The following is a 14,864-nucleotide window of genomic DNA, read 5'->3' as shown; positions in this document are numbered from 1 at the left end:
GGGGTGGGATGGGGAGTGAACCGGCTCTCTCCAGCGATGTGAGCAGGTGGCAGGGGTCTCGGTCCCAGATGCAGGTGGGCCCTTCCCTGAAGCTGTCTCGGGGGAACTTCTGTGAACCCGGAGCCTGCAGGGGGGCTATCCTCCTCCGGGGGCCCACCAGCCAAAGCCCCCCTGAACTCTCCCCTCCCTGGCCAGTTGGGCTCCGTATACACCGAAGGCGGCTTCGTGGAGGGCGTCAACAAGAAGCTGAGCCTCTTTGGCGACTCTGTTGACATCTTCAAGGGCATCCCCTTCGCTGCCGCCCCCAAGGCCCTGGAGAAGCCCGAGCGACACCCCGGCTGGCAAGGTGGGAGCAGGTGAGGGCGGGCCGGGTCCCGAGGCTGGGGGGCCGACCCTCACGCCAGCCCCTCCGGCTGCCCGCAGGGACCCTGAAGGCCAAGAGCTTCAAGAAACGGTGCCTGCAGGCCACGCTCACGCAGGACAGCACCTACGGAAATGAAGACTGCCTCTACCTCAACATCTGGGTCCCCCAGGGCAGGAAGGAAGGTCCGTCCCCCCCCACCACGCCCTCCAGCTCCCCAAGCAGCCAGAGGCCTGGCTCCAGCCCCTGGGTTGTGTCTCGGGGCTCCAGAGCTGAACTTCAGCACAGATCGGATGGGGTGGGGGGATGGGCAGGATGTGGGCGGGGTGTGGGGGTGTCGGAGGGGTGTATCTGGCATCACGCAGCCTGCTCCCCTCCCCCTCAGTCTCCCACGACCTGCCCGTCATGATCTGGATCTATGGAGGCGCCTTCCTCATGGGGGCCAGCCAAGGGGCCAACTTTCTCAGCAACTACCTCTACGATGGGGAGGAGATTGCCACACGGGGCAACGTCATCGTGGTCACGTTCAACTACCGAGTTGGGCCCCTGGGCTTTCTCAGCACCGGGGACTCCAACCTGCCAGGTCTGCCGGGGGCACCAGGTGGGGGGAGCCAGTGTGCCCGGCCTCTGAGCTCTGAGCCCAGAGGCCACGCCCCTCAGCATCCCTCATCCCCAGATAGCTCCCCACAGTCCCCCAGAAAGGGCCCAGCCTCCCATCTGCTAAATGAGGGGGGCTGGAGCTGGACGGTGAGACACAGGAGCCGCTTGGCAGCTGAAGCAAAAGAGAAGAGGCTGCCGGCCAGCTGGCCAGACCCCAAGAGACGTGGGGGTGGGAGCCACTGAGAGACACAGGAGGTGGCACACCCAGGGGGCACCTCGGGGCGGGGCGGGGAACAACACAGAATTCCCCGGACAGACTGGAGGGACTCTGGCCGGACCGAGAGAGCTGAGCCCCCGGCCTCCAGCTCCCCTTCCCCCGGCCTGAGACTCCCCTCCCCCAGCACCCACCCATCCAGCCTCCTGGGGACACAGCACGCACCGCCCTGGGGCTGGACAGGGTCTCCACGCCATCAGGGATGATGTCATCCCACCCACATGGACTGTGCGCCTAATGTGGGCCAAGCCCCCTGAGGAAGCCCTCCTGCCCCACCCACAGGTAACTATGGCCTTTGGGATCAGCACATGGCCATTGCTTGGGTGAAGAGGAACATTGAGGCCTTCGGAGGAGACCCCGACAACATCACCCTCTTTGGGGAGTCGGCCGGAGGCGCCAGCGTCTCTCTGCAGGTCTGGAGGCCCCTAAAGGGGTCACTCAAAGGAGTGGGAGGCAGTCGACGGTGACGGGGAGAAGCAAGGCTGACGGGCGCCTCCGTCGGGGTGTCCCTGGCCGAGCCCTGCAGACAGGCGGGCACGGGGGGTGACTGGACCTCTCTGTATTGCAGACCCTCTCTCCCTACAACAAGGGCCTCATCAAGCGAGCCATCAGCCAGAGTGGAGTGGGTTTGTGCCCTTGGGCCATCCAGCAGGACCCCCTCTTCTGGGCTAAAAGGGTAAGGGGGCGCTCTGGGGGCGGGGCCTCCCTCCTTTTCACTCTCTTCTGGACCCTGTGTCCAGCAACCTGAGCACTGCCTCTCTGTCCCCAACCCCCAGATTGCAGAGAAGGTGGGCTGCCCCGTGGACGACACCAGCAAGATGGCTGGGTGTCTGAAGATCACTGACCCCCGTGCCCTGACGCTGGCCTATAAGCTGCCCCTGGGAAGCACAGAATGTGAGTAGGGGCTGCTGGGGGCTGGGGACCCGGGGGCTTCCCACTGGATGCCGGATCTCATCCTGGCTCTGTTACCAGCTCACTGGCATCCCCAGGCAGCTCGTTGCCACCCCTGCCCCGGCAGGCCTCTGTGGCCATGGCTGGAAGGGGGGGAGGTGTCTTTCCTCTTGTCTTCGGTGGGTCATGACCCCTTGGAGAACAGTTTGGCCCCATCCCCAACCATGCACACATAGGCGGTCATTCGTGCATGATTTTCAGCAGATTTATGGACCCCAGATCAAGACAGCCTCTGCACATAGATAAGCATTCATTCTTTCCTCCACTCATGAATTCAGCAAACATCTCCTGAACACCTGCTGCAGCATTCCCCTTCCAGCTCTGCTACTCTGTACCCCAGGAAGGCCAGGGGCCCAGCGGCAAAATCCTGCAAGTGTCAGTCTCATCAACCCAGGAAGCGATCGTTCTCTCTCACCCCTTCCAAGGCCAAGTGCAATGCAGACGCCATCGTTTGCGTCTGGACCTAACGTGAAGTGAGCCACAAGTGTTACGTGAACATCTCGGCCCAAGATGCAGACCAACTGCTTATCTGAGGGGTCCGCATCCGGGGAGTCGACCAACTGCACACTGAAAACATTAAAAAAATTCCAGGAAGTTCCAAAACGCAAAACTTGAATTGGCTTCCCGCCCTCCCCACGGTCCCCCCTGCCCCCCATCGCAGGGCTTCCCTGATAGCTCAGTAAGGAATCTGCCTGCAATGCAGGAGACCCTGGTTCGATTCCTGAGTTGGAAAGATCTGACGGAGAAGGGATAGACTACCCACTCCAGTATTCTTGGGCTTCCCTGGTGGCTCAGCTGGTAAAGAATCTGCCCGCGATGCGGGAGACCTGGGTTCGATCCCTGGGTTGGGAAGATCCCCTGGAGAAGGGAACGGCTACCCACTCCAGTATTCTGGCCTGGAGAATCCCATGGACAGAGGAGCCACACACACATATGTATATGGGGAGATGTTGGTAGGTTGTATGCAAATAGTGCACCATTTTATATAAGAGACTTGAGCACTTGGATGTTGGTGTCCTGGTAGCAGTAGTCATGGATTTGCAGAAATGTGACTGTATTTTCTTTTGAGCTGAATTGGAGGGGAAACGGGACAGGCCTAATGGGGACAGGGCATACGGTCCTTTGGGGCCAGTTCAGGGGTCTCACACCATTTCTGGCTGACACGCTGGAACCTGCCACAGAGAGGGGGCACCTCTTTCTCCAACGGTCCCCTCCAAGATTTCTAGACTTTCCTCCTTCTTGATTCAAGAGAGCAAGAGAACAGGGACCAAAAAAAAAAAAAAGAGAGAGAGAGAACAGGGAGAGGAGAAGGGCATCAGGTTGCAGTGAGAGAGCAGGCCCGGCGCCTGGACCAGCGCTTCTCGTCCTGGGGGATTTTGCGCCCAGGGAACGCATGGCAGAGCCTGCAGGCGGTTCTGGTGGTCGCAGCTGGGGAGGGAGCACCACTGGCGTCTAGTGGGTCGAGGTCAGGGAGGCTGCTAACACTCTACACTGCGCAGGATGGCGCCCCCATGACATAGAATGAAGAGGTCGGAAGGTCAATAATGCTGAAGCCGAGGAGCCCCTGTCTCCATCAAAGGAGGTGCAGCTCCTTGGTGGCCTCAGGATGGAGTCAGTTCCTGCCCTGGAGGTCTGGGGCAGGCGCAGGTGGGTAGCAGAAGGTTTGGAACCTGCTGCTGTTCGCCCCCAGACCCCAAGCTGCACTATCTGTCCTTCGTCCCCGTCATCGATGGAGACTTCATCCCTGATGACCCCGTCAACCTGTACGCCAACGCCGCGGACGTCGACTACATAGCGGGCACCAATGACATGGACGGCCACCTCTTTGTCGGGATGGACGTGCCAGCCATCAACAGCAACAAACAGGACGTCACGGAGTAAGCCGGGGAAGTGGAGGGGTGCGGCGGGGGTGGCATCAGCCGAATGAGGAAGTCGGCACCGTGAGGGTGGGGAGGGGCCGTCTGTGGCCCTCTGCTGCCTTGGTGTTACTGGTGCTCAGTTGCTTGGTCGTGTCTGACTCTTTGCAACCCCATGGACTGCTGCACGCTAGGCTTCCCTGTCCATTCACCATCTCCCAGAGCTTGCTCAAACTCATGTCCATCGAGTTGGTGATGCCATCCAACCATCTCATCCTCTGTCACCGCCTTCTCCTCCCGCCCTCGATCTTTCCCAGCATCAGGGTCTTTTCCAATGAGTCGGCTCTTCACTTCAGGTGGCCAAAGTACAGGAGCTTCAGCTTCAGCATCCGTCCTTCCAGTGAATATTCAGGGTTGATTTCCTTGAGGACTGACTGGTTCAATCTTGCAATCTCAGGGCGTCAGATGCCCTCCTGTGGGCAGGGGGTGGAGGGTCCAGTGCTCGTTTGCTGTCTGCAGGGAGGACTTCTATAAGCTGGTCAGCGGGCTCACCGTCACCAAGGGGCTCAGAGGTGCCAATGCCACGTACGAGGTGTACACCGAGCCCTGGGCCCAGGACTCATCCCAGGAGACCAGGAAGAAGACCATGGTGGACCTGGAGACTGACATCCTCTTCCTGATCCCCACAAAGATTGCCGTGGCCCAGCACAAGAGCCACGCCAAGTGAGGAGGGCGGGCGCGGGTGGCCCACCGGGGATCCCAAACACCTTCCCAGTGAGGCCTCGAGGCGGGCAGCTCCCAGGAGTCCAGGAGGCCTGGCAAAGCCAGGGTCGGTCCCCACCTGTGCCTGCGCTGTCTGCCAGGCCTGACGGGCCTTGAGAGGGCCCATCCTCCCAGCCTCAGCTCGGGGGCTTTACCGAACCCTCCTGTGACTCCCGGCCCAGGCCAGGCCTGTACGCTCTCCCACACCCCTCGGCCCTCCCCGTCAGAAAGTCCTTGAGTCGGCCTTCCATCCACAAGCTGTCTGGAGGGCAGTGCCGCTGGGTGATATTCTCTGCGGTGGGTTTCAAATTTGACAACTTTCAGAACAAGCCTGTGGCCACTTTTAAACCCTCTATGTGATAATAGCCAAAGAAAATGAAAAATAAGCTAGGGATGCTTAAAAAGTAGGAAGATAAAATTTCACCTAGAACCCAGGTGGCACAGTGGTAAAGAATCTACCTGCCAACACAGGAGACACAGGTTCGATCCCTGGGTCGGGAAGATCCCCGGGAGGAGAGAATGGCAACCCTCTCCAGCATGCTTGCCTGGAGATTCCCCATGGACAGAGGAGTCCATGGGGTCACAGAGTCAGACATGGCTGAGCACACACACACACAGAAATCTAGCATGAAAACTCAGCAATAAATTTGGTTGGAGCTTCCTGTCAGTCAAGGCCAAAAGGAAATAACCGAGGACGCAACCTACCTTGTCCCATCAAATCAAGACTATAGATTCATGTGCAGAGAAAAACAACCTTTCTTGATACCGAATTATGAAGGAAGATGCCTCTATACCGTTGGCGGAGGCCAAGTGTAAACGCACTTGAAATTGTAGAATCCATGGAGTCAAAAATTGGGCCACAATTTTCCTTCTCCTGGGTGAAAAGATCCAGATCCTTCCTGAGTCTTTTTTTTATGTATTTATTTTGAACTTGCTGCATAGTCTGTGGGGTTCAGTTCCCCAGCCAGGCATTGAACCTGTGCCCTTGGTACCGAAAGCACTGATTCCTAACCACAGGGCTGCCAGGGAATTCCCCTTCCTGAGTCTTATGGGAATTGCCCAGACCCTTCCCTACTCCCCCACGGCCTTCCCCTGGGGCCCATCTCTGGGGTGGGCGGCCCCAGGTGGGCACCCTGCCAACCTGGGTGATCTCCCCTCCCTCCTCAGGAGCGCCAACACCTACACCTACCTGTTCTCCCAACCGTCTCGGATGCCCATCTACCCCAAGTGGATGGGGGCTGACCACGCCGATGACCTCCAGTATGTCTTCGGGAAGCCCTTCGCCACCCCCCTGGGCTACCGGGCCCAAGACAGGACTGTCTCCAAGGCCATGATTGCCTACTGGACCAACTTTGCCAGAACTGGGTAAGGCAGGGGTGGGGACGGCCTCTGTCCACATCACTCTTCAGGCTGGGGGTTCAGTCCCTGTTCCCTTAAACACTTACCCTCCCTGAGCCCGGGCACCCCGTCCATGTGAGGCCAAGGGCTCCCGGCTGGGCCCCAGGATGTTCACGTGCCCAACCAGTGCCTGGGAGACATGGAAGTGCCCATGGGGCAGAGGGTGGAAGACTGCCCAGGTGAGCAGGGGATGGGGGTCTCCAGCTTCCTGTGAGCCCCCTGGCCCGACCCAGCCACCCAGCCTTTTTTCTTGCTCTGCAGGGACCCTAACACGGGCCACTCGACAGTGCCCGCAAACTGGGATCCCTACACCCTGGAAGATGACAACTACCTGGAAATCAACAAGCAGATGGACAGCAACTCTATGAAGCTGCATCTGAGGACCAACTACCTGCAGTTCTGGACCCAGACCTACCAGGCCCTGCCCACGGTGACCAGCGCGGGGGCCAGCCTGCTGCCCCCCGAGGACAACTCTGAGGCCAGCCCCGTGCCCCCAGCGGACAACTCCGGGGCTCCCACCGAACCCTCTGCGGGTGACTCTGAGGTGGCTCAGATGCCTGTCGTCATTGGCTTCTAATGTCCTTGGCCTCCAGGGGCCACAGGAGACCCCAGGGCCCACCTTCCCTCCCAAGTGCCTCCTGAATAAAGCCTCAACCATCTCTCTCTGGCGTCTCTTTTTGCTCCCAAGACCCAGCTGGAGGAAAACGGGGTCTTCAGTTATCACGAGACCCAGGCACCTGGTCCAAGGTGTTTCCCCCCATCCGTCAGCCCTCAAGCCCAGGAAGCCAGCAGGACCATCCTCTTTAAAGAGGAGGAAACAGGTCCATAGAAGTGAAGCATCAGGCTAGGACTGGGACTAAGGTGTGGACCCCCCATGAAAGGCCGTCGGCTCCCAGGTGCTGGGCTCTGCTCCCGAGGGTGGGCGGGGCCACAGCCAAGAGAAAAACTGGGTTCTGCAGGGGGGGCTGCCTCTGGACCCCCGAAGCCCAGCCACGCCCAGGTCCTCTGGGGCGTGGGGAAAGACCAGTGTTCTAACTCGAGTCTGGAGGAGAGAATTGGATTCTGCCTCCAGGTGGCTCCACGTCCTGGAGGACAGAGCATCGCATTGGAAGGACAGGAGCAAAGGTCGCAAGAGGAACGCACGTGGGGCTGTGCCCCATGAGGGGGTGAGGGGCAGAAGGCAGAGTCAGGGTCGTCTCCGCCGCTGGGAATCCGGCCTGGGTATGTGCCCGAGGACAGCAGAGCAAGAGTCAAACCCAGAGACTCCAAAGCCAGTGCTCGCAACAAGGCCAGGGGGCTGCCTCTCCCCCTCCTCTCGACTGTTCTGTGGTCACTGTGGTGTGGGGGTGAGGGACCAGCGGGTCCAGGGTACTGGGTGGGTGCGTGGGGCAGCAGAGCCAGCTGCCAGCCCCAGGCTCCCTCCCTGGTGAGTTCTGCCCCCGAGGCCGCAGGTGCGGAGCCCAGGACCAAGATCACCTCTGAAGCCGACTGAGCCCCTGTGTAACTGTTGCCAAAGGCCCTGATGATCACTAACAAGCTTCTTCCTGGATCCCTCTTAGGCAAAGATACCCAATCCACTGAGCACCCTTTAGCGCCCTAACCAATAACCTAATGCCAACCTTCCGGCAGGAATTTTGTCTCGAGGCTCTAAGAATTGCTATTAACTCAGGAAAACTGTCGACTCTTCCCTGATATGTCAGGAGGTCACTGCGCTCACTGTGCCCACTTGATCTCTACTCCTCGTTCTTAATAAATCCACTCCCTTCTGAAATGCTCCATGTTTGGAAAATTTTCAACCCATGCTCAGCCAGCCTCAACACTCACCAGCCACAGACGACGGGCTGAGCCTGGGCTGTGAGTCCTGTGGCCCCAGGCAGCAGAGCTGAACAAGGGGCAAACGCAGCCCCCCGGGGAGCAGGAGGCACACCAGCCTGGCCCGTGACCACCTTGTCTGCGCTGGGCTTCCTGGTTGGTCCAGGGCTCTTAAGTATGAAAGACTGAGATGTCCCCAGCGCGGGCTCTCCTGGGGCCCATCCCTGCTCTCGGCCGATGGAGCCAAGGATGCCATCTACCTGCCCTCTGCCACAAATGAAGTGTTTGTACCTGCGGGGTCTGTTCTCAGGAGCCTCCTCGGGGCCTGGACTATCCTGCGACATGGCACTTCCCTCCCGCGCTGGGGGACAGCTCAGCTGTGCCTGTCATGCAGGAAATCACGTCCCCGGAGGGCTGGGCTGCATCAGGATGTGTGCCCAGTCCCCATGCTGCACAGACACAGCGAGGCAGAAGCGAGCCTGGCCGTGTGTCTGGGTGACACCCCTGCAGCCGTGGGGACGCCTTGTGATTCGTCCGGCTCTTGCCTTTCCAGGCTTTCTCCAGGCCATGAAGCAGAAAATACCTACCGAGGTGCAGGCTAGAGGCCAGTCCAGGGTCCTGGAGTCTCCCTGCTGGGCCAAGAGATGACCCTTTAGCTCCTATTAGGGTAAAGCCTGGAGGGGACACGCAGAGGAGCTCTGGTCAGAGTCTGTTCACCACCCTGATGAGACATGGTGTTTCGATATTTCATGGGCAAGGCTATTCCCGAGCGTGCCTGTGGGTTGGCAGTCTTGGGAGCATCCCTTGCCCCCTACACCTCATCTTTCAGCCTTTCCCACAGAAAAGGGTCAAGCCTCCCATCTCCCCATGACATACCCACAACATAGACCTGGTCAAAGAATGCAGCCATCCTAGGGCTGCAGCTCGAAGGGCTCCAGTCCAGCTGCCCTTCAAGGTAAAGTTGGTACCAACACGATTGCATTTGTAAACTGGTGACTGTGCGAGACGGTGGACCTCTGAACTACACGATCTCTGACTCTGTCTCAGCCAGAGAAGGGCAGCGTAGGGGTCCTTCACTGGCAGGAATGAGCCCCCTTATCCTGAAGAACCAGCGCTCACCCGGGATTTGTCAGATGACAGCCTGGATGAGTGGCCCCAAGTGCCTGACATAGAGAGGCACGTTACCTCCTAGCGAGATCCTAGGTGAAAACAATTGTGTAAAGAGTTGCAGAGGACATACGCACACCTACGGCTAATTCATGGTGATGCATGGCAGAAATCAAAGCAATATTGTAAAGCAACTGTCCTTCAATTAAAAATAAAATTTTTTTAAAAGTTGCAGAAACCCTAGAGTTGCTGGAAATCCCAGCTCACAAGGAGCCGAAACGCTTAAGGAATGAGGCCCAGCTGTGGCTTTAACAGCTGCGTCACAAATACTTGCCACAGATATGAAATGAGCAGGAAAAGGAATTCTGAGGTGAGAGACAGGGATTCCAGGAGGTCAAGGGTCAATCATGGGGCCCCAGAGTTGGGTGAATGCAGATCTCCCCCTGTCCATAGTCCCTGGCTGATAATCGCCCCCCTGGCCTGCTTCCTCTCACTTTTTAATCTGTTTACAATTTCTCCCCATTAGTGCTGATGGAATTCCAGACTTTGACCTTGAAACCTACAAGTGGTTTCCCTTGTGGTGGTTCCGTCACTAAGTCTCGTCCAACTCTTTGCAGCCCATGGACTGCAGCATGCCAAGCTCCCCTGTCCTTCACCATCTCCCAGAGCTTGCCCAAACTCATGTCCAGTCCGTGATGCCATCCAACCATCTATAACCATCTACAAGTGGTAGACTGGTGGTCAAAAGAAACTCCAATGAGATAAGCAGAAAATGTTCCGTCTTCCTCAAAAGCTGTAGAAAAGCAGCTTTCAAGGAAGTTTTCTAAATTTTTAATTGGGATATATATAACATAAAATGTTACTTTTATAAACATGTATTGAAATATTAATTAGATATTAAATCAATATTTTATTTTTTAAAGGATGATTCAGTGCCATTAATTCCACTCACACTGTTGAGCAACCATCACCCCAAAGAGAAACTTTATACTCATTAAGCATTAACTCCCCATCTTCCCTCCGCCCCCACCCTTGGTAATCTGTTCTCGTTTCTGTTCCAATCAATTTGCTTATTCCAGATGTTTCTTACAAGTGGAACCTGTGTTTTCAAGGCCCATCCGTGTTGTAGCATGAATCAGAACTCCACTCCTTTTTACGCTGAATACTATTACCATGCATATTGTTGGCATACAATTGTGCGTGGTATTCCTTTTTCAAGTCTTTCTTCTTTAAAAATTTATTTATTATTTTTGGCTGGGCTGGGTCTTCTGTTGCTGCACGTGGGCTCTCTCTAGTTGCAGACGGCAGGGGCTACTCTCCAGCTGTGGTGCGTGGGTTCATTGTGGTGTCCTCTCGTTGCAGAACACAGGCTCTAGGCACACCTGGCTTCAGCAGTCACAGCACGTGGGCTCTGCGCGCAGGCTCAGCAGTTGTGGAGCACAAAAACTTAAGGTGCCCCGCGGCATGTGGGATCGTCCTGGACCGAGGATCAAACCTATGTCCCCTGCATGGGCAGGCAGATTCTTAACCAGTGGACTGCCGGGCAAGCCCCAGTGTTCTCTTATAATCCTTATTTCTGTAAGGTCAGTGACGATGTTCCCACTTCCATTTCAGATTTTAGTAATTTGAATGCCGATGTTGTCAATTTTTTCCCCAAAGAATCAAGGTTTGGTTTTGTTGACTTTTCTCTATTTTCCTAAGCTCTGCTTTGTTTCTCTCCACTGTCATTTCATCGTTTTCTTCCTTCAGTTGGCTTGGAGTTTAGTTTGCTCTTTTTCTAATTCTTTACATGTATAGTCAGGTTACTGATTTGAAGACTTATTTTTTAATGTAGGTGTGGAAAGCTGTAAAATTCCTCTTTGCACTACTTTTTCTGTATCCTGTAAGTTTTGTGATGCTTTGCTCTTGTTTTCATTTGTCTCAAGGCATTTTCTTTCTTTTTTAAAAAAATATTTGTTTCTTTGGCTGTGCCAGGTCTTGGCTGCAGCCCTCAGAATCTTTGATCTTCCCTTGAGACGTGTGGGAGCTAATTCCCTGACCAGGGATCGAACCTGGACCCCCTACACTGGGAACGTGGAGTCTTAACCACTGGACCACCAGGAAAGTCCCTGAATTTGCATTTTAAGTCACACAGGGAAAAAAGGTACAAACAAAACTACAACGATAAAGGCCTTTAGAATTACCAATTCGTTACTTCTCCTAGCGTTCTTTACTTTTTCACATGGCTTTGAGTTACCGTCTAGGGCTTTTTCATTTGGCCTAAAGGGCTCCCTTCAGAATTTCTTGTAGGCACGACTATTCATAACAGACTCCCTTAACTTTGTTTATCTGGCAACATTTTTATTTCCTTTCATCCTTAAAGAATAGTTTACTGGATTTAGAATTCTTTTTCTTTCAGCATTTGAAATATGTTATGTCAGGGAATGTTGAACAGGAGGATTCCTATGTGCTGTTTCTCACAAATTCTCTGTTCCTTATCAGTTCCTATTCCAAGAACACGTAGAGCTGCACGCAGCTCCCAGGACTGAGATCATGAGAAACGGTATCTACTTGGATTCCTTTCAGTAACCCCCTTCAATGACTCTTTTCAGCATGTATTAGACTATCCATACTGTGGCTATTGATAAAATTTCATCCTGTGTAATAGCTGAGTAATCATCCTACTAAAGATATATAAGCCTGCATTTCTGCTAATAAAATAGCTTTGCTCCATCAGAGCTTGGGTCCCCGTGTCTTTCTTTCTCTCTCTCTCTCTTTCACGTTCTTATTGTCAACTCCGGATTGCCAGGTTCCGGTCCATTAAAGGACCCCAACAAGTGGCACCCAGAAACAGGCACTCTGGCATATGTGGCATTTCGGACGGAGTGACTCAGGGACCTACTGAGGTCGGTAAGTACTAAGACACGGGTCAAACAGCTGCAAAGCCCCGTCATTTCTCTACTTCACCTCACCATTTGTTTAAAGCTCAGGGACTTCTGGTTTCGTGCCAATGAATAGAGGCTTGTTTTCAAACAGTGGTCAGTTTTGATTTAGAAATTTGGCACCAGGTCAAAGAAAATGTTGAACGAGCCACCAAACAGGGAAAAAATATTCCATTTGATTTCTGGCACCTATGGGCTCTCATTAAAGCTGTAATTCTGCCATTTCAAGGTAAATTCTAACCCTCCCAATATTCAACAACAGATAGAACACATTTTACATGAATATAATTTAAATGATAAAACTTTACAAAAGGCCCAATTAAAACAACATAAAATATTTCGAAATTTTCTCACTAATCCTACCCCGGCTACTCCAAATGCTCCTCCTCTGCCAACAGGCGCAACTCCAAAGAGCTCTCCTTTGCTAGAACCTAACAGTTCTGATAACGACTCTCCTGAGACACCTTTTGACACCAAAACCGGCAATACTTTTTTAGATAATAATAAGTCCTTAACACAGACTCACATTTGCAAAAAAATCAGCACTTACTCACTCTCCTCCACGACAGAGGCTCTCTGAATCACTGGCTTTGCAATCACAAATCTCTGAAGCCGATGGTTTCTCTGCCTTTCCAGTTTTAAGAAATCCTGATGCTCAAGGACCCATAATACCTCAATATGATGGTATTAATCTTTTTTACATGCAACAAATGAAAAGGGCTATAATTATGTATAGCCCACATCCGCCTTTTACTAAAGAGCTTCTAAATGTTGTGGCATCTTCTATTGGAAACTTTATTCCCAATGATTGGCGAACTTTAATAAAAGCTGTCCTTAAACCAGGAGAGTATCTTCAATGAATAATGTGGTTTCATGATATAGCCAGGGATCATGCTAATAGGAATGCTCGAGCTGGCACTCCCCAAACCAAATTACTTTTGAAATGTTAACTGGCTCCAGACAATTCGATACCATAGAAGCTCAAATACAGTGCCCTCCCTTATTATACCAACAATTAAAACGGTGGCCCTTGAAGCTTGGGATCGAATGACTCCTCAAGGAGAGCCCACAGGTAGCTACACTGAAATATTACAAGGACCTAATGAAAGTTATGCTGATTTTTTAGCTAGATTGGAAACTGCTATTTCCCGTATTGTAGTCGGAGAAGAAGCCAAAAAACAGCTAGAGAAATTACTTGCTTATGAGAATGCAAATCAGGAATGTCAAAGAGCTCCAATTCATGAGACTGGGACTATTATTGATTATTTGAAGGCTTGTCGCAATCTAGGGTCAGAAACTCAAAAGATGCAACTGCTAGCTGAGACGATGGCTACTGCCTTTAGAAAGGGAAAAATGAAGGATGCTTTACATGTGCAGATAAAAACCATTTAAGAAGGCTAATAAAAAACCTCCAAGAATCTGCCCTCGCTGCCGTAGAGGAATGCATTGGGCCAAAGATTGTAAACCTAAATTTGATATTGAAGGAAAACCTATTCCAGAAAACTCCAAGCAGGGGAGCCCCCAGGTCCCCTTCAACAAAAACCAGGGGCAAATTCTATCTCTTCCCTCAAACCCTCAGCATCCGGCAGTGGCAGTGCCGCTAGTATATACCAGCCCTAAATGATCTTTCCCTTTACCTTCAAGCAGTCCCTTCTAGAATACCTACCAGACTTTTGGGGCCCTGCCCCCACAAACCATTGGTCTTTTACTCATGCAATCTAATTTGACTTCTAAAGAAACTGCTGTTCACCCTGAAGTAATTAATTCAGATTATAAAGGAAAAATTCAAATCATGATGTCATCTCAGATTCTATGGCAATTCAGAAAGGGGGACAAAATCGCTCAATTACTTCTTTTGCCTTACATTTCTATTAACTCCTCTAATGATGTACGGACAGGCAGATTCAGCAGTACAGATCAAAAACAATCCTTATGGACATCATTGGTATCTGAATATGCCTGACCAAATATAAATATCAAAATTAATGGTAAAAGATTTTCTGGTTTCCTCGACACTGGATCTAATATTACTATTATTTCCAAACACTTATGGCCCCAATCCTGGCCTATACAAAAAATCTCTTGCCAAATTGCAGAAATTTCTCAAACCAAAGTACAAGAAATTTATCCAAATGTTCAAATCTACCCATATGAAGGACCAAAAGGGCAGCCTACAGCATTATAAGTGACAGATGCACCCGTAATTTAATAGGAAAGGACTTACTTATGCAATGGCAAACTCAGATATACATTCCACATTTTTCCTAGGGGCCACTGCTCACCACAAAGCAATTATTAAAATAACTTGAAAGAATGACCAGCCTATTTAGACAGAGCAATGGCCCCTTATGAAAGAAAAATAACAGGCTACTAAAGAACTTACACACACACAATTAGAATTAAAACATATTGAGGAATCTTTCTCTCCTTGGAACTCTCCTATTTTTGTTATAAAAAAGAAATCTAACAAATGGCATCTCTTAACAGACCTTAGAAAAGTTAATGCATCTATGAAACCTATGGGTGATTACAACCAGGGATCCCATCGCCTACTGCTGTTCCTCAAAATCGGCGCATTATTATTACTGATTTACAACGTTGCTTTTTAAATATACCTTTACACCCTTTAGCTGTGAAATTAAAAGACGCTTACTCCTTGGAAGGAAAGTTATGACCAACCTAGATAGCATATTCAAAAGCAGAGACATTACTTTGCCAACAAAGGTCTGTCTAGCCAAGGCTATGGTTTTTCCAGTGGTCATGTATGGATGTGAGAGTTGGACTGTGAAGAAAGCTGAACGCTGAAGAATTGATGCTTTTGA

General features: G+C 52.3%; 1 protein-coding gene across 1 annotated transcript; it reads left to right on the top strand.

Annotated features, from left to right (window-relative positions):
- The first annotated feature begins 711 nt into the window (after positions 1-711).
- Positions 712-6,864, top strand: CEL (carboxyl ester lipase). Its single transcript, XM_010856761.1, has 8 exons — positions 712-944; positions 1,518-1,648; positions 1,804-1,911; positions 2,012-2,129; positions 3,877-4,063; positions 4,562-4,765; positions 5,972-6,169; positions 6,464-6,864. The coding sequence occupies exons 1-8, from the start codon at positions 767-769 to the stop codon at positions 6,777-6,779; spliced, it is 1,440 nt and encodes a 479-aa protein (XP_010855063.1). The 5' UTR covers positions 712-766; the 3' UTR covers positions 6,780-6,864.
- Positions 6,865-14,864: the final 8,000 nt, after the last annotated feature.

The sequence above is a fragment of the Bison bison genome, unplaced genomic scaffold (genome assembly GCF_000754665.1).
Source record: "Bison bison bison isolate TAMUID 2011002044 unplaced genomic scaffold, Bison_UMD1.0 scf7180017864375, whole genome shotgun sequence".
In the NCBI taxonomy this organism is placed as follows: Eukaryota; Metazoa; Chordata; class Mammalia; order Artiodactyla; family Bovidae; genus Bison; species Bison bison.
This window is presented reverse-complemented; position numbering and strand designations above follow the sequence as displayed.

Bases quoted from the DNA above. Each gene is read 5' to 3' on its own strand.
- CEL (XM_010856761.1), top strand. From the start codon at position 767: ATGATCTGGATCTATGGAGGCGCCTTCCTCATGGGGGCCAGCCAAGGG. The intron at 945-1,517 runs GTCTGCCGGGGG...CCCCACCCACAG, and splicing joins CGGGGACTCCAACCTGCCAG to GTAACTATGGCCTTTGGGAT. The intron at 4,064-4,561 runs GTAAGCCGGGGA...TGCTGTCTGCAG, and splicing joins AACAAACAGGACGTCACGGA to GGAGGACTTCTATAAGCTGG.